The sequence below is a fragment of the Crotalus tigris genome, unplaced genomic scaffold (assembly GCF_016545835.1).
Source record: "Crotalus tigris isolate CLP2741 ecotype Arizona unplaced genomic scaffold, ASM1654583v1 scf7180000018371.15429387391:27106975, whole genome shotgun sequence".
Taxonomy (NCBI): domain Eukaryota; kingdom Metazoa; phylum Chordata; class Lepidosauria; order Squamata; family Viperidae; genus Crotalus; species Crotalus tigris.
The window spans coordinates 17,741,817-17,761,814 of NW_024096970.1; the positions used below are offsets into that span (position 1 = coordinate 17,741,817).

The window sequence follows — 19,998 nt, forward strand, 5'->3', positions numbered from 1 at the left end:
CATTAATGAAGAACACAGATGTGATATTGAGCATAGCACAATCAGCTAAAATGAGATTCCTGAAACTATGAAGTCTTTTTACCCAAATTTCCTTCTCTTAAAGAAAGATGCAGCAGGCAGAAGAAAGATACCTCCAAAAATACTGTTGGAGCTGTGTCTTTCTATATATTTTAGGAACCATGTTAGATCTTGGAGCACTCACAAATGCATATCTGACCTGTGTAAGTCAATATTACTCCATCCAGAACAGATTGTATCCACAACATATATGTATATATTCAATATTTATACTAAGTAATGTAGTATCTTGATTCTTAGTTACTCCGAGTTTTAATTTGGGGAATTCTAAAGTCATTGTATGCCCGCAAGTTTTTTTTTAGGAAGTCAAGCATAGGAATCAAAAGGATGGCATGTTAAGTAGGCAGCATTTGTTTCCTCAGTATTTGGATTTTGAAATAAACTATAGATTGGTTCCTTATTCATTCTCTTATATGTAACTGTAAGCTGCCCAGAGTTACCCTATGGTAAGATGGGCAGTCAATGAATTTTATAAATAAATACATAAATCCTCCCTTATGTCTATCTTTCAGTCATTTTCAGTTTCACTTTTTTATGATCAGATATTCACCATTCCATGGTCAATAAAACTGGAGACTAATACTCAGTGCAAACTATCTCAGGTTTATTGGACTTCAAGTCCAAGAAGTCCCAAGTATTAATATTCTAGTTGAGAATTCTGGAAACTGTAAATCTAAGAAATCTAGAGAGCACCAGTATGTAGATCTATGCACTAGTAAATGGTTGTTGAGACTCAAATGCTGGCCTCAAATGCCATTTCTTAAGACTATTCTAGATTCCTTTTATGTTTCTTCTATAATACAATCAACAGTTCTCAGCCAGAGTCCATATGGTCCTCTGGATATTCCAAGGGAACCAGAAGTTGAAAAAACATGTAATGGGGGAGGGAGCATGGCATTTATTGAGGGATCACAGGGGGAAAAAAAACTGCAAATGCTATCTTATTGATGCCAGAGAATACACCAGTTATTGCCCTATGTCCATATCTGGTAACGGGACCTGGACAGCGGGGCCACAATAAAAAAACAAAATCATAAGGAAACTGTGGGCAAAGAAGCTGAGAAACACTGGTCTGAACTTACAAAAGTATATACTGAGTCCAAAGAAAACTATAATTGCTTATATTAAGACAATATTAAATAAGGAAACTTAAAGGTCTAGATTATCTTTAGACTCATCCAGAATACATTTTATGTACAACTATGGTAAAACAATTTCTTAACTGTTATTTAAGATTACACTTGTTGGAAATATGTACTTCTAAGTAGAACTTTGTTTTTGTTTTGTTGGCTGTTTAAATGAATTTTTGTAGGCATGAAAACGGAAGACAAAATGAAGCAGAAAAGATCTGTACTTACTATATGAAGTTGCAAAAAGTCAGTAAGGCCAGGGGCACTGTCAATCCGTACCAAGATGCCATCTTTTACTGTTGTGCTGAACCCAACAGCTAGGCGGTCTGTCCTTGTACTGGGTCTGTCATTTGCTGGCCAAGTATACAGGATCAGGCCTCCACTTTTCCCAAAGATATATGTGGCTCCAGCTGCAACACACACATAAAAAACATATGGAGGTAACTTACCCAGTTATATTAACTTTTCAACTGCATCCAATAATACTAGATCTAAGTGCGAGATTCCATTAGAGAAAGGTATGAAAGCCTAGGATACTATGACAGCCTGAATTAAAGATGTGAACAAAATGAATTAATAACAAAGCAGGTGCAAAGTATGAGCATTGGTAGACTCAACTACATAATAGCATACGGCAGATATTGCATTAGTTCTAAAAGGTTTTACATACTGACAAACCATCAACTTAGATTTCTTTTGCTTAAAACTCATTTCATGTTTCTGGAAAATACAGTATTTATTGTAAGAATAAGCCAAGATTTCCCCATTATAATTACTGGTAAATTTATGGGTGTAGGATCATCATCTTATATTGAGAAGAACAGCAAAAAATAATATCAAACTGTTAAAAATATGGGGAGAAGTAGGAGATGCAAATAGTTATAGATAGCCATAAAATCAATTCCCTTTAAGATTAACTACTGCTTGGGTGTAAACAGTTAACTTTACAAAAGGTTATTAATAATAAGGTTCAATAAACTTTGAAGGTTAGTATTAACTTGTTATTTTACAACCAGATGATTTTAATCAGAAGCTACTAATATAATTAATGACTTTTTAATCCTGGGTCTGCATTTTTCACAAAAGTGTGACTTCTGGATATATTTGCAATGCACACACAAAAGTGTTACACACATACTTTACAGGAGGAGAACAAAATCTTTCAGTACAATTTGGATTGACAACGTTACAAAGTTGGCATTAAATTTGTATTAATTGTATTAAATTTTTTATCAAGAATCACAATTCTTCAAAAGAATTGTTTTAAATTCAGGATCATCTTCTAATCAAGAAAATAGATTTCATTAACTTATCTTTTCTTCATTAAGCAAAACATGGTCTGTGGATGGGAAAAATGGAAAACAAGTTTTTCACTGGAGAACAGAAAGGGCAGTGCTTTTTTTGTAAAAAAAAAAAAAAAAAAAGGTGCCGGAACTCACACATGTCATACAACCCGCCTTGCCTACCCTACAAGGTTCCATCCAAAAAAGATGCCGAAACTCCGTTCTGGGCATTCTATGACAAAAAAAAGCCCTGAGAAAGGGTATTGATCAAAACCAACAGTTTCTTCTAAAAGTAACTATAAGATGTTGCCTTACTAAAAGAATGATATATACACTGCAATAGTCTTTTAAAATACATTAAATATTTCCCAAGAATTGCTAAAATGAATATTCAAGCTATGTCTTAGAATCCTAGTGAGTTTACAAAGGATTGGCAGAAGAAGCCCAAGCAAATGAATGGCAGCTCCTTTCAAAGAAAGATACATTACATGAAATAGGTTTATTTTTCACATTCTGTTTAAGTCTGTTTCAGGTGCCAGGTGCCAAATAAAGAAAAATAGCATCTGCATTAAACAAAGCTAGCAGGCACAACCAAGTGTCCACTATTTCATTATTGTTTCACTTGCAAAACAAACAAAGAACATCCACAGCACAGTTAAATACCTAAACCACAGCATCTGTGGGGAACCAGTCAGCTACATGCAGAGATTAAAGTGTGATTATTCACTCTATGTGTTTCAGAAAGACCATGCCTTCCAATGATTGGTACAGATAACTTAATTTTCTAAAAGACTGTAAGAGCTAGAATGGCTCATTAACAGAACAACACAGTGGAAATATTCTAGAAATAAGCTAATGCTTTTTTTTTTTTAGTAGAACTTTGAAAAGCTACTGAATCCAATCTTATGTTCTATGCAGGAATCCAATTCAAAGCACCCTGACAGCTGGCTGAACAGACAGATACATTTATTTATTTCATGTATTTGCTAAATTTATACCCCACTTTACCAAGAGGAGTGACATACATAACATCCCTTCTCTAATAATTTTCCCCCAAAGAGCAATCATAACAATTCTGTGAAGTAAGATGGGCTGAGAGTAACTGGTTCAAAGTTACACAATGAGCTTCCATGGTTGATGATGCATGTGTGTATCTGTGGTTTCACCAATCCCAATCCGACACTTTATCCACTGGGTTTCTCAGGGGTACCCATGAGGAGAGGGGTGTCAAAATATTCATCACATATATTGCACACATGTTAAAAGGGACAGGATTTTGGTTGCTCAACTTTTGATTTTGACATTAGTTATCCACCCTCTATGAATAAGCCCGACTCTCTGATTGTATCTATTAATATTTCTCATCATTTTGTCAATAGACATTTATTTTTAAGCCATGATTTTCAGAATTCTTACTGAAATCAGCTTGTACACACATGCATCTTTCTCTCTCTCTCTCTCTCTCTCTCTCTCTCTGTATGTATGTATGTATGTATGTATATAACAAAAAAAGTCAAGGAAACAGACAGAAGAAGGCAAGGAAATAACAGGCAGCAGAGAGAAAGCAGAGCTGCTTAACTCATTCTTTGCATCAATCTTCACACAAAAAAACCTTATAGACCAGTGATGGCGAACCTATGGCACGGGTGCCAGAGGCAGCACTCGGAGCCCTCTCTGTGGGCACATGTGCCATTGCCTCAGCCTTGCCTCCCCAGAGACCCCCTCCTCACCATCAGCCCCCCCAGAGAACAGTCGCCCCCAAGTGTGGCCCACACAGAGCAAGGCAGCCAAGGACATGGCAGCCAAGCAGCGTAGACAAGACTCTGCCCTTATGCCCCATCCTGCACAGTTGATGCTGCGGGGTGCGGGCAGAGGGCATGGCCACCATGATGCTACTGGGCTGCCTGGGCAATCTGCGGTGGGCCCTGGAGGTGGTGAGTGGCCCTGCAGGCAGGTGGGGGATGGGATGGGGGTGGAACAGAGGCGGGGCAGGGGTGGAGCAGGGGCAGGGCCAGTTTTTGGGCACTCAGTCTCTAAAAGGTTCGCCATCACTGCTATAGACCAACCTACCAAAAACATAACTCTAAATGACAGACTTGAAACAAAAATTAAAGAAAACAAGAAAATAGTAAGAGAACACCTGTCTGAATGAATATAAACACCTTGATGAATATAAATTAATGGGGTCTGCCAGATTACATCCCAGAATTCTGAAGGAGCTGGCAAATGCTATCTCAGAACCATTGTATCATATCTTTAAAAAATCCTGAAGCATGGGTGAACTACTAGAGGATTGGAAAAGAGCCAATATGGTTACCATCTTTGAAAAAAACACTCAGATCCAGGAAACTACACCAATCAGCCTGACATCAATACCTGGAAAGATACTGGAAAAAAATAATCAAAAAACAGATGTGTGAACATCTAGAAACAAAGTTATAACTAGTAGCCAGCATGGGTTTGTTAAAAACATATTATGCCAAACCAATCTTATTTCATTCTTTGACAAAGTGACTAAATTAGAAGACCAGCGAAATGCTGTGGACATAGTATACTGAGACTTCAGCAAGGCATTTGACAAAGTAGACCATACCCTACTTCTTGGTAAGCTAGAAAAATGTGGGATAGATAGCATCACCACCAGATGGATTTGTAACTGTCTGACAAACCATACTACTAGTAGTCCTTAATGATACTACATCTATATGGAGGGAAGTATGGTGTGGGGTACCACAAGGTTCTGTTTTAGGTCCAATACTCTTCAATATCTTCATAAATAACTTAGATGAGGGACTAGAAGCAGATTTCATCAAATTTGCAGATGACACTAAGTTGGCAGGAATAGCCAACACCCCAGAAAACAAGCTCAGAATCCAAAAAGACCTTGACAATGGCCCCTATCTAACAAAATTATATTTAATGTAGAGAAAAGCAAGGTTTTACACCTGGGCAGGAAAAACCAAAGGTATAAGTACAGATTAGGTGAAACCTGGCTCAAAAACAGTAACTGTGAGAGGGACCTTGGAGTCCTAGTGGATGATCACTTAAACATGAGCCAGCAGTGTGCAGCTGCACCCAAAAAAGCTAATACAATTCTTTGTTATATAAACAGAGGCATAGAATCAAAATCATGTGAAGTATTAGTTCCACTTTATAAAGCCTAAGTTAAGCCACATCTGGAATAATGCATCCAGTTTTGGTCAAAGAAGTGCAAAGAAGAGCAATTAAGATGATTAAAGGCCTGGAGACTAAAACATATGAAGAACAGTTGCAGGATTTGGAAATGGCCAGTCTAGAGAAAAGAAGGACTAGGGGGAACATGATAGCAGTATTCCAGTATTTCAGAAGCTGCCACAAGGAGGAAGGAGTCAATTTATTTTCCAAAGCACCAGAAGGCAAAACAAGAAACAACAGATGGAAACTAATCAAGGAGAGAAGCAACCTGAAACTTCCTAACAGTGAGGACAGTTAACCAGTGGAACAGCTTGCTTTCAGACATTGTGGGTGCTTCATGTCTCGAGGTTTTTAAGAAGAGACTGGACAGCCACTTGTCTGAAATGCTATAGGGACTCCTGCTTGAACATGGGGCTAGACTAGAAGACCTCTAAGGTACCTATTCTGATTGATTGATTAATTGATATATAAGCATATATATAAGCATTTCAATCTTAAACATTCCCCAAGATCAGGCCTTTAGAAACAATAGATAGATAGATAGATAGATAGATAGATAGATAGATAGATAGATAGATAGATAGATAGGATTATTCTATAACATGATCCATTGCACAATTTTAATTACTTATAGTAGCATCAGAGGATTCTGCTAGAAATGTAGTTCACATTTTTATAAAACTATTTTGTTTTCTTGAGTGACCTTTCATATTTTAGTTCATTTTTCACTAATAGCATAGAACTGGGATTGTTTAACTTATAATTGACATAAAATGTCATTCTTCCATTTCATATCATAAATTTTAGTCAATCTCTTATCATTTTGTGCATTCACATACATGCACAGGGCTGGCAGAGGCCAAGAAATTGAAGAAAATGAAATTACAATTTTAATGCAGGAATATAAGCTTCACCTTTGAAAATAATTCTTATCCCCTCCCTCTGATGAACACACATCTTTCCAGGAGCCACTTGGTTGCACACATTGCATGTCAAGAGAGTGGCAATTACATTCAATTATAATGACTATCCTGTCATGGCATTTCGGTGCCAACCAAGATGAAATCTGACACGAAGATGCATAGGACTCTGTGAATCTATGAAAACATTAAAAGGTCTTATATTATATAGGAAATATTTGGAAAAGACAAATTGGATCTCCTATTTTATTCTTTCAAACCTCTGAAACAGGGAGAGTGATTGGCCAAAAGTCACCCAGTTAAGTTTCATCTTTTTTATATAAAATAATAATGCTCTTCTTCACATGAGAAGGAACAAAGCAAAGAAGAAGAGATTGCAAAACAGCATATTTGAAACAGCAGTATCCCACAATCGATAAACTCCTAGAGTTCTGGAAAGCTTGGAAACTTGGCTTTGATCAGAGGCCTGTTCAATATTTTTCTAAGGCCACTGTTTTGTATTGTTCATTTTGTAGTCTATAAAATAATTTTAATCTGGGCTGTCTTATTTAATGTTTTATGTGTTTTTATGTTTGTTTGTTTTTAATTTTTATGTTACCGCTGTACATTGGAGTTAGGCAGCCAATAAATTAAAATAGTAATAACTTTGCCAGAAGTTTGTATTTGATTGTAATAAAAACTACTGGGACCATCAAGATGAGAAGGTTTTGGAAAATGAGTGTGTTAAAATTTTATAGAACTTTAAGATACAAACAGATAGGCCTGATATAACAGTTATTAAAAAGAAGGTTGCGCAAAAACAATTGGAAAAACTAATGAAGTACCAGAACTTGCACATCAAAGCTGAATGCTTATGATAAAAGAAACCAATTGTTACACCAATTGTGACTGGAGCCCTCGGAGCAATATTTAAAGGACTTCCTTGATATCTGAAAATTTAACAAAAACAACAAAAATCCTATTTTGAATTTGAATTATTAAGTTTTGATCAGTCTTAGATTGTGTATCTAATGGTAGATTATCCACACATAATAGCACAATAGAACAGTAAAATCAAAAAATGCAAAGACCTGCAAATAGAAGAAGAAAGATTGTGGCAAAAGAAAGCAAAGATACTACCAATACTAATAGGCACAATAGATGCAATTCCAAAACATCTGAAGCACCATTGAACATCATCAGCATTGACAAAATCCTAGTCAATTGCAAAAGACAACTTTACTTGGAACAGTTCACATCCTTAAAAGATACCTTTAACACCATCAAACAATATCTGCCTATCTCAGGTTCTTGGGACGGACTTGACAGGTGGATAAAAATGCAAAATCCAGTCTAAACATCTGGCTGACTGTGTAACCAGCCACAATATTTCCTAATAATTTTATAGGGATTCAATTGCCCTTTCATATATTGGAAAATAACTTCCAAGGAAAATAATATTCCCTATGTATAACTCCCATCGTTCCTTCATTCAAGGAATTTGTGAAGAGAACTAAAGATGATTAAAAGTAATTCTTCTATAAACTGAATTGTTATTACAGGTTGGTAGCATCTCTTGGTAGTCCCTTCATGAAAGAACTACTTTGAAGTTTAAATGAAAAAAAAATAGAGAAAAAAGTAATGGTAAACTACTTCCAAATTTTAACCAAAAAAGCACTATGAACATATCCAGGTAATTTTGGAATTGAATTTGACTTCATATTATATGTAGGGTTGAGAAATTACAACATTGTATATTTTATTAAACTACAACTCCTCACAACTGACCAATACAATCAAAGTTTATCTTTTGGCATCAGTCCTAAGAATAATATAAATGGTTTTCAATGTTTTTTAAATAAGATAAACATCTTGCGCTATTTAAAGAGGTGAATAAGTCATTCTTATGACTAGACATTTAGCATGTGTAGATTATTGTGTCTAATACTAAAATATGTTTACCATACAATCCTAATTAAATACAGCAGAATTTACTTTTAAGTAAAATTTCATTGGTTCAAAATTTTAAAATACTAGATAACCCAACTCTGGTAACAACAGAAACTATGAGCAGTTGGAAATAATTTCCATAACACAGAAAAATACAGCTGCACCTATAATAGATTCAGATACATAAAATGAGTTCCAGATATTTAGTATTTAGTTAAACTTAAGCATTCAGTAATTACACAATCAAGCCACAATCATAACAGAATATAGAGAATATGTACATTTTGTATGTATGTATGTATGTATGTATGTATGTATGTATGTATGTATGTCTACATATGCATACATTTACACACACACACACACAAAGGGGAGTAGGGAAGAAGGGCAGTAAAATAACACTAATTCATATACTGTTCATTCCATTAATCCAGTATTATCAAAGAATAGCAAACTGTATCTCTATTTCCACCTAAAATAATATACAAAGGATGTGCAACCTGCTACCATCTCCTAATTAATTATATGTCTCTGTTCTCTTCCTTGTAAACTTTTGTAAATAAAGATCATAGCACTGTATTTTTACCTGTGTTCATTCAAAGAACTGGATATTCATTAAGCAATTGCTTAACAAACACAGAAATTGACCCTGACAAAGGCCCACTTTTTGGAAAGCAAGAGACAAAGGATGACCAATTAGCCTATTATTACCCATCAATTTGATTTTTCTATTCTATAGGGATCTACTATTTCATTGCAGGCTTTTAGCCAAGTACCATTATTTTGCTGAGGCTCCTCTTAGGATTCTCATTATGATTATTAAATATTGTAACTATGAAGTTTTTCCCTCATGTAGCAAGAAGTTATCAATTTAACTGAAGTCAGATTCACTAGCATACCAGATTTCGTGTTTCATTTGGCAGAATTTGCAAGTAGCTAAGGTAATGAAATATATCTTGTATATTCTTAGTGTGTAGCATGCTTAAGAGTAGAGAAGTAGAATCAGTAATATATCACAACCAATTAAAGGACAGCTAGCTAGATAAAGCAACACCCATTTCAAATCAGGAAAGAAACCTTGGCAGGGACTTAACTAAAGAACTCTGTACAGCAGTAATTGAATAAGCAGGACCTATTTCTTATGTGAGCTTAATACTTTCATAAAAATATGAAACTTTCAAGTATGCTTGAAAGTTATGTCTTCAAGTCATTCAAGATGGCCAGAGTCACTTACAGGGAAGATGGGTGCCATAAAAATTAATTAATTAATTAGTTAATTAATTAATACACATACATACCTACCAATAAAGGAGAATACTTGTAGCTCGGGGCTGAAATGAGAGCTCCTTAATGCTCTCTGAGCTTTTTTTTTTTTTTTTTTTTAGCTTTTAGTATGTGTTAATGCAGTAATTTATAGAATAGGTCATTCTAGAGGCAAGACATAATGGTAGAGATGTTTTGCTGTCACTAAACTGAAGTTTTCAGTTTTTATGAAGCATGCTTGCAGTCATAATAACTGTTTCTAAAATTATTCAGTCACTAAGTTAAAATATAATAGTGCGTTAACAACAGACAGAATCATTGGATAGCATTCAGATATGTTAAGGCCAGCCAAACTCCTGCAATGAGATAAAATACTGTAATTCTGATAGTTTGAAAAAGGCAATTAATAATTATTTCTTTCATAGGACTTATCATTTGCTACTTATTTATACCAATATAAATATTAACGTGTACCAATTGAGGCCATGAACTCTAATGCTAATTTCAAATAAAATCAAAGAATACCAAGTGAGATTTTTTTAAAGAAAGAACTTTCATGACTGGGACTATACAATGCAAATTGTGTAGGGATCTATATAATCATAAAAAGGTATGAGGGAGAGGGCTACATAATATACAGAATTCAGACATGAAATGGTCTACAGCCGAAATGAAATAATCTCACCTTAGCACTGTATGAATTTACTTGACATTAGGTTAGAATTCATTTGGAGTGTGGAAACAGATACTGAGGGTTCCTCTCACATATAAAAGAATCTAATACTGAAAGAACTAATATATGAAATTAACAGTATAGAAAATTGCTTATTTGGCAATGGTCCTGTGTCTTGGGAAAAAGATTTTTTTTTTCAACTGGTTCCTTTAACTTTAGATTCCAGAGACCCAATCAAAGATCTATGAACAGAGTATGGGTTCCACCACTATGATATGTCCTAGGTTTACCCCAAGGGAAACAGCATCTTGTTTCATAAGAACAATGTTAGTACACAATAAGTAGCATTAGGAGATCACTAATATTAAATTAAACTTTAAAATGTATATAAAAATAATTAATTTAAATCTGAGGAATAATGAGGCAGCAGTTTAGAAATGGGAAATCTCTCGTCTCTTTCACAAAGATCATCTTCAAGTTGCTTTACTATATTTTCAATGATAACTCTTCTTTTTATTTTGCCAAAAAGATAATATACAAATGCAAAAGGCACACAACAATAAAATGCAATGGGTACACACAATCAAGATCTGTCTGCTATTGTTAGTGTGATATTTAGGGCTAATTTTTTATTCAGGTAAGCTTTTTCTGTTTATTTCAGAATTGGGTAATAAAAACCCCCACTGTCCTTTAAGTACATAGGCAAATAAATATCCATAATGAGCAGGCATGTTGCAGAAGATAGAAACTCTTAAATCCATTTTTATTTACAAAGAAGATTAGCTTGGCAGTTCTCCCATTAAATCAATAGTGAAATCATAACAAAAAAGTGGCAAAATAACAGCCGATTCATGCACTTTTTTCCCTTACAATTGGAATCAAGCCATGTACAAACTATAGAAAGCTAAAAGATTAAAAAGCAAATAATGTGCATATTCCCAAAACTGATACTATTACCACACATGGCTTTTGCAATTGTAGGCATATTCAATTATTAACATTTCTGCTTAAAATATAGTCTGATTCAGAGTAACCCTGAAACAAAATATTTCTATTTATACCATTTCCAGACAAACATCTCTATCAGAAGGTGTCAAAGAGGCCAAATTATCATATAATGGGCAAAAGCAAATTTTACATAATATGAAAAAAACTAACTCTTTGGATATCTGTCATGTTGTTTCTCACTTTTTCAATTTGTTGCAAATGCAATATATTGGCTCTCGTAAGCAGTTCACATTCTTCAGTAGCAAAATATATATATAATTCTGTTTTTCTTTTTGCATAGAATAATATTTTAACCACTGAAATAAGAGTTAACAGTTTCCATGCCTCCCTCATACTCCAAATCCCTGTAGTTTAACAGCCTCTTTTCATTTTGGACGAAATAGCATCATTGTCAGCCATAAATACCAGAAATTACATTATATTCAACCTGATTAGCTAAGCTTTTTTGCCTGTAAATAATTGGATATGGGAGGATAAGCTGAAGTTAAATGCAGGGGAAATGGTTTGCTAATTCTAGGATGTAGTTATATTTGTCCGGCAGACCATGTTACAGTCTGGATCCTGGATCCTCACTGATGTTGGAATACTATGTAACATTTATATCAGTAATCCAAGATAATTCCTTCCTGGAGGAGCGAGAGAGAGACCCAGTTCACAGTGATGATTCATGCACTGGCAACCTCAGAACAGAGTTATTATATTGCACTGAATGAAGGCTATCAAAAAGGGTCGGGAAATTTCAGCTGGCCTATTGACAGATAATAAATAGTAGGAGTCAAAGATCCCATAGAATTGTTTGAAAATACCTCATTTGTTGCAGGCTATCCTGTGAGCCATTTCTGAAGGCTGTAATTATACTTTTTTCCAAACTTTTTGGTCAAAGGATACCTGTTGAGGACCCAATGGCAGATGAATTTGACATCTCACATTTAGTATCATTCTAAATGTAATTATATTATGGATCCCAAAGATCTAGAGAATGTTATACCCATTTTAAGAATATTTATACAAAATTCATTCTATAAGAGATCATGCCCACTATACAGTTTTGACAAATTGTGTTTTTTTTCACATACCCCCCCATACCCCCACATACATCTAGCTATTTCTGTCTCTATCTATCTCTATCTGTTTTTCTTATATCTACTAAGGAATCTGAGAACAGAGACAGATCACACCAAAGGATAGTCCTATAAACGTAATTTCAGCCTGATATCATCAGAACCTTTTGTAAAACTTAATTTGAATCTTATCTATCTATCTATCTATCTATCTATCTATCTATCTATCTATCTATCTATCTATCTATCTATCTATCTATCTATCTATCATTTCTATCTCCTAGAGCAGTGTTTCCCAAACTTGACAATTTTAAGGCATGTGGACTTCAACTCCCAGAATTCCACAGCCAGCGTTGCTGGCTGTGGAATTCTGGGAGTTGAAGTCCTCATGCCTTAAAATTGTCAAGTTTGGGAAACACTGTCCTAGAGTGAAATGTCTTAAATTTCTTTATATTGATAGACTCTGACTATCACCCCCATTGTAAATCAGTCGTTAGAGCCCTTGTGGCTCTCTCAGCTTGGTTGTTTGGTTGCAGACATTCCATTACCTAACTAGGGAATATCATATTATCAGGGCCAGTGAGTGTAAGGTTTGGTCCCTGTTTATATACAGTAGCTTGCCCTGCTGGTGTTTTTTCCATAGTAGTTCCTTGATTAAGGTATTGTTTTCTGATAGATTGTATGTATGGGGTTAATTCCTGCTTATGTGCTGCTGGAAAGAGATCCTCTAATTACCAAGGGGAAAATCACATCCTGAAGGCCTCCACAATTCAAACCCTGAGCTACATATATTCTTTTCTATTGGAATCAGTTTTTTCCTTTACACCCTGCCAATTTTTTATATAAAATCTTGACTAATAAAGAGATCTAAATATCTTAAGCGTGCATATTTTCTTTTTGAATCTTCTTCAGTTATTTGGAAAGAAAGCAGTCAGCTCAATGAATCACAAAAGGGCCATTAGGGAAAAACGGAACATTTTTGCCCTAAGGAACTGAAATATATATTAGTCTCTAAAGTAAATGTAATTCAATTACTGACATTTCTCTGACCTTATCCTTTACATTTTGATAAATCTTTTTTTTTTAAAGGGTGGGTAATTATCAAAAGCTTGACTACTTGCTCTAATGGATGGTTATTTGATTTTTTACATATAGGAAATTTGAAAATGGAAAACATTTACACACACACACATACATACAAATGCATTATACACACACACTATGTATATGTATATGTATATGTTATAAAATAATCCAAACACCAGGATAATACTAAAAACAAAACTTGTTTAATTAAAAGCTAAGTCTTTTGTCGGTCAACACTACCGACATCATCAGAGCATAATGCAAGATTGCTGGGAGTCCTTCTTATGCTGCCGGGTGGCTTTGTGCTCGGCTCCTTGACTTGGTTGCAGGTCCATCCATTCTCTCCATCTGGTTTCTTAAAGGGCCCACGTCCTTATGCCCGGCAGCATAAGAAGGACTCCCAGCAATCTTGCATCATGCTCTGATGATGTCGGTAGTGTTGACCAACGAAAGACTTAGCTTTTAATTAAACAAGTTTTGTGTTTAGTATTATTCTGGTGTTCAGATTATTTTATAGCATGGATTTACCCAGGATTTGTATTTTTAGCATAATTAGAGACCATATGTATATGTATATGTATATGTATATGTATATGACTTTCCAGAAAAATAATATTGAGTAGGAGCTGGGATGAAACTCTTTATCTCAAATAAATGAATAAAAGGTAATCACCTAGAACTTACTTTAAAAAAAAAGGTGAGAAGGAAGGTAGCTACTCCAGAAAAAAAATGTCTTTGTGTATTTGTGCTTCTCTGTGTGTGTGTTGGTTAGAAATCTTGTCTATGCTAAGCAAAGATTTTAACTACTGTGGTAGTTCAGCATGCTGGTAACAGAAGTATAGAACTTATTATAGTAAAACAGTGTGAAAAGAAAGAATTGTTTTTAAGCTAATTGTTATACCTGCACAAATGTTTATGTCTGTGTACATAGACATACAACCATTTGTGTCTAGATATACCTGTTCACTTTTCTTCCACCAGAAGCAGAAAGGTAGAAGAGCACAGCAGCAGGAGAACTGTCCAGTGGAAGGACAACAAGGTAGTTTGCCATCCAGATTGAACTTTACAAACTTATCAAAATATCTAAGTCTGGATAATATTTTCCTAAACTTAGAGACAAACCAGCATGAGCTCAGAACTGGGACAACATAAATGTAAAATGCAGATATGGTCTTACTAAGGCTATAGGGATGTCATCGCATATTTTACCTAGTAAGTTATGTTGGTATTAATAATAATTGGCTATTTTTCTGAGTTTTTGAAAATTTATTTGATGTTTTATAAGTTTCCTTACTTTATTGCATAACATTGCTTACCCAAAGGCATGATAGGGATGTACTGTTAATACCTATGTAATAAATAAAATTTATACTGTGAAACTACTAAGTAACAGAACACAACTGAACCTTTTCATATACCTTTATTATATCCTGAAGATTTAGTTTGGCTTGCAGGATTCAATAAAGAATACTATTTTGGCTTATCTAATTGTTCAACAGATAATTTTACTAAGTCAGTTTTTCTTACTATTTCCACCTGAAATTGGGGAAAAAAATCTCCCTGATTATGGGCAGATAGTGTGCCAACACAGTCTTCTCCCAACAATCTATGTTCTGTAAGTTTTGTATTGTAATGGAGAAGAATCCAAATATATACCACTTAGACCAATTTTAAGACTTGTGGAGTTCAACTCCCAGAATTCCCCAGCCAATTGCCAAGGTTAGAAATCCCTCACCTAGCCCATTGTTCATTGTACTTGCAGCCTTCCCTTGACAAACTTGAGGAAAAACTTCTGTGAAATGCCTTACTTAGCGCTTTGACTGTATAAATGACAATCCTTCCTAGATTCAAATATGCTGATAACATTAGCATGAAGGAAATCTATTAACTCTCCCTGAAGAGGAAAACAGTTATTTTCTTTGCCAATACTTGTCTTTATTTGTAGCAATCACTAGCAGCTTAACAGAGGGATGATTGGACTGTAAAGTTACTTGTTTCACAGGTGCTTTTAAACTGACAGCATTACATTGCAGCATATTTTCCATGAGAACCTTATTACTGGGACTGCAATTTAAAAATAATGTCCAGAAATATGATTTGCACATATTACATGTATCCTATATCTGTGTTAATTTCTCTATTTTTTCTATTTCTGCAGTCAAAAGCCAGTCTCATACCAGAATGCTCATTGAAGTAACTCTAATTTATTGAACAGGCAATTCGAAAACATGCCTGCCAATCACACTACAAACTATAAAGTTTCCAAATAGTCTTCTCATGGAAGTAACATTTCTTTAGTCCTAACCTGAAGTCCCCCAGATTAGATAGAAGTCAGTCCTCTCTATCCTTGGCAGTACAGACTATCTGATCATCAGGTCTACATACATGGATGGAACCAAACTAGCAATCTCCATCCTAAATATTGCTGAAAATATAGGCCCCAAATAGCTGTTTTGATCAAACCTCTAATAAAGTTATTCTAATCATGGTGCATGCCCTTTGAAAGCAATCTTTGAAAATGTTGAATCTATTTCAATCTCATTTTATTTCTCTGTATGCCTTTGGTCTTTTTGCTTCACCCCCCCCCCCAATTGAATTTGGTTGTGATTTCCCCGTCCTAACTTTAGCTGATAGCTTTTTGAGGCATCACCATGACAACAGAAAGACCACCTGAGATTATAACTAATGGTCAAAGTTTTGCTTCAGAGCAAACTCCAGCTGTTACAAACTTCTCCCATTTATCTCTTCACAGCCTCAATTAGGGCAATTGCACTTGGAACTGATTTCCACCTACCTCCCACTGAATAGATACGTCCACCTGTCGATTGGCATCCCTGCTTCATTACTTGTTGACAACCTGCAAAGCAACTGAGCTCCACTAACAAATTGCTTCTAATCATTTTCTTCCCTAACATTATCTCCACAGTCCTTCAATATGCAGACATACTCTCAAGCATGCTGAGCTGATTCCATTCACAGAAGTGTGAACAGAGCAAGAACCATGGATTGTGGATTCTCTTTCTCAATTTGCAATATAAAATAATTGTGCCTATATGTTATGCTTTTTCTGTGTGTGTCCTTGTAATACTACTACTGTGTAGATAATCCGTTATCAGTTCTTCTTGACTTGCTTACCCTCTAACACAGTGGTTCTCAACCTTTTTAATGCCGCGACCCCCAACCGGTTGTAAGTCGAGGACTAAACAACCGGTCGTAAGTCGAGGACTAAACAACCGGTCGTAAGTCAAGGACTATCCAACTGGTCATAAGTTGAGGACTTTCCCTGCCCGGGAGTGCCGCACATGCGTAGTACCGCCCCCTGCGCTGGCCGAGGCGTAGCTGGCAAGTGGCAGAGACGGCGCACGGTGACCACTGGCTGGGCCACCAGCTGGCCCAGCCCAAGGGAGGTAAGGCACCCACCAGGCCCCACGCACACCAGCAACCCTCCCTGCGCCCGCTGGCCTCCTACCTCCCACCCCTGGCCCTCTTTTACTTACATTTTTAGTAGTTGCTCAGCAGGGAGGGGTGGAAACTTCCAGACAGCTCGCCTTCGCTGCAGACAACTTGCAGCACCGTTTGCAGAATGGGACTTTTGGCGGGCTCAGCAGGGCAGAGACAGCCTAGACAATTCCTACTGGCTTTTGAAAGCCAATAGAATTAGACTCTATTCAAGAGAGTCTATTCTATTGGCTTTCAAAAGCCAATAGAATAAAAGGGAGTAGCACAGCTAAGGAAAAGGGGGAAAAAATGGCAACTGCGTTGTTTGGCGACCCCCGTGAAATGGTCATTCGACCCCAAATGGGGTCCCAACCCACAGGTTGAGAACCACTGCTCTAACAACCCCTCATTATAAATGATGTAGTTAAAGTTTCCATATCTAAAAATAAATAAATAACAACAAACAATGGAATGCTGAAATTCATTTCCATCATACCTTTGGTATGCATTAAGTTTACAGTACTTTTCCAGTACTTTTAGTGCAGAGAACAGCCACACAATGCCTTCTCTTGCCTGAAACTGAAAATGTATAAGTTTAAGATGAAACTCAACTCCTATGAACTCACATAGGTAGTCAACTTTCTAATCTCTTGTCACAACATTTTTGCCCAAAGCAAATATATTACAACAAAATTAAAATATTAGGATTAAAAGTGCCCCTTTTTTTGTATGGCCTGATATTGCATTAGTTTTCAAGTATGCTGCAAATTTAAAACCCTTCTAAACAGATTAAAAAGAAGCCTTTAGTAACATTATACAGACAAATATTTTGATGCAGTGGCTCTTTCAGTTCACCTAAGATTTTAATCTCTATTAGGCAGTGTGGTTATTACATATCTAATCTTACTTTCCATATTTCATAAAGATACTACTCCTTTTTAAATCCCTTAAATTTTTTCCTAGTTATTGGCAGACATTTGTTATAGTCATTTCTTTTAGAAAAGATAATCAAAAAACAGATCTGTGAACAACTAGAAACAAACAAATTTATAACTAGTAGCCAGCATGGGTTCGTTAAAAACAAATCATGCCAAACCAATCTTATTTCATTCTTCGATAAAGTGACTAAACTAGTAGACCAGCGAAATGCTGTGGATGTAGTATACTTGATTTGATAAAGTAGACCACAACCTACTCCTTTGTAAGCTAGAAAAAGGTGGAACAGACAACATCACCACTAGATGGATCTGTAGCTGGCTGGCAAACTGAACTCAACGAGTAGTCCTCAATGGCACTACATCCATATGGAGAGAAATAAGCAGTGGGGTACCAAAGGTTCAGTCTTAGGCCCAGTACTCTTCAATATCTTCATAAATGATATAGATGAGAGAATTGAAGGGGAACTCATCAAATTTGCCAATGAACCAAACTTACAGGAGTAGCCAATACCCCAGAAGACAAATTCAGAATCCAAAAAGATCTTGACAAACTTGAACAATGGGCCCTATCCAACAAAATGAGTTTCTGTGTGGAGAAAAGCAAAGTTTTACATTTAGGCAGGAAAAAATCAAAGGTACAAGTACAGATTGGGTGAGACATGGCTCAAAAACAGTAACTGTGAGAGGGACCTTGGAGTCCTAGTGGATGATCACTTGACTATGAACCAGCAGTGTGCAGCAGCAACCAAAAAAGCTAATACAATCCCAGGTTGTATAAACAAAAGCATAGAATCAAGATCACACAAAGTATTAGTACCGCTTTATAAAACCCTAGTAAGAGCACACCTGGAATACTGCAGCCAATTTTGGTCACCGTATCACAAAAAAGATGTTGAGAGTTTGGAAAAAAGTCAGAGAAGAGCAACTAAGATGATCAAAGACCTGGAGACTAAAACATACGAAGAATGGCTGCGGGATTTGGGTTTGGCTAATCTAAAGAAAAGAAGAAATAGGGAAGACATGATAGCAGTATTCCAGTATTTGAGAAGGTGCCACAAAGAAGAGGGGGTCATGTTATTCACCAAAGCACCAGAGGGAAGGGCGAGAAACAATGATCAAAGAGAGAAGCAACCTGGAATTAAGGAGAAACTTCCTAACAGGACAATTAACCAGTGGAACACTTTGCCTCCAGAAATCGTGGGCGCTCCATTACTGGAGATTTTTAAGAAAAGACTAGATAGTCACTTATCTGAAATGGTATAGTTTCTCCTGCTTCATCAGGGGGCTGGACTAGAAGACCTCCAAGGTCCTCTCCAGCTCTATTCTATTCTATTCTATTCTATTCCAGTCCAGTCCAGTCCAGTCCAGTCCATTCTATTGTAAAAACATGGTATTTTGTCAGGATGCTAATAGAAGAGAATATTTATAGCTCAGGGTTAAACTGTGGAGTCCTTGAAGCTTTCTGAACTTGGTTGCAGATGTTTCATTACCAAACTAGGTCATCTACATACCTGATCCTTACTTTAGGTTGTATGCATGGGAGTGCTATCAGTTCCAGGCATTACATTATGGTTTCTTTTATTAGTTCTGAAAATAGTGATTCCATTGGTGTTCCTTTGATTTGTTTATATATTTGTCTGTAGAATTGAAATTATGTCATTAAGTAAAGGTTGATAAGATCCATAGCTCTGGTTATTTCAGTCTTCATGTATTTGGGTAGGTTGCATAGTACTGCTGTCATGGATTCTTTGTAAGGATAGCAAGTAATTTTGGGTGTTTCAACTAAATTGTATTTTATTTGTTAGACTGTTATCTTAGCTTTCCTCCAAAAACTCAGCATACATAGTACATCTGCCATTTTTCCACTGCAACAACAACCATGTGAGACAGGTTGAACTGAGAGATCATGACTCAAATTCATGGTTCAATGATCCAGTGAAGGTCTGTGTTTCTTTAGTTGCACTTTTGTCCAACACCTTGAGTAATATACCATACTGCCTCTCACCTTATTGGCATC

General features: G+C 35.9%; 1 protein-coding gene across 41 annotated transcripts in view; it reads right to left on the reverse strand.

The window, feature by feature from the left end:
- The window catches only part of NRXN3 (neurexin 3), a 1,348,849-nt gene that overhangs the window by 338,496 nt on the left and 990,355 nt on the right, over positions 1 to 19,998 (reverse strand). For all 41 annotated transcript variants that reach the window (XM_039351578.1, XM_039351582.1, XM_039351597.1 and 38 more), the window contains one exon: positions 1,437 to 1,618. In XM_039351578.1, the coding sequence (XP_039207512.1) occupies positions 1,437 to 1,618 (182 nt within the window). The remainder of the gene's footprint in view (positions 1 to 1,436; positions 1,619 to 19,998) is intronic.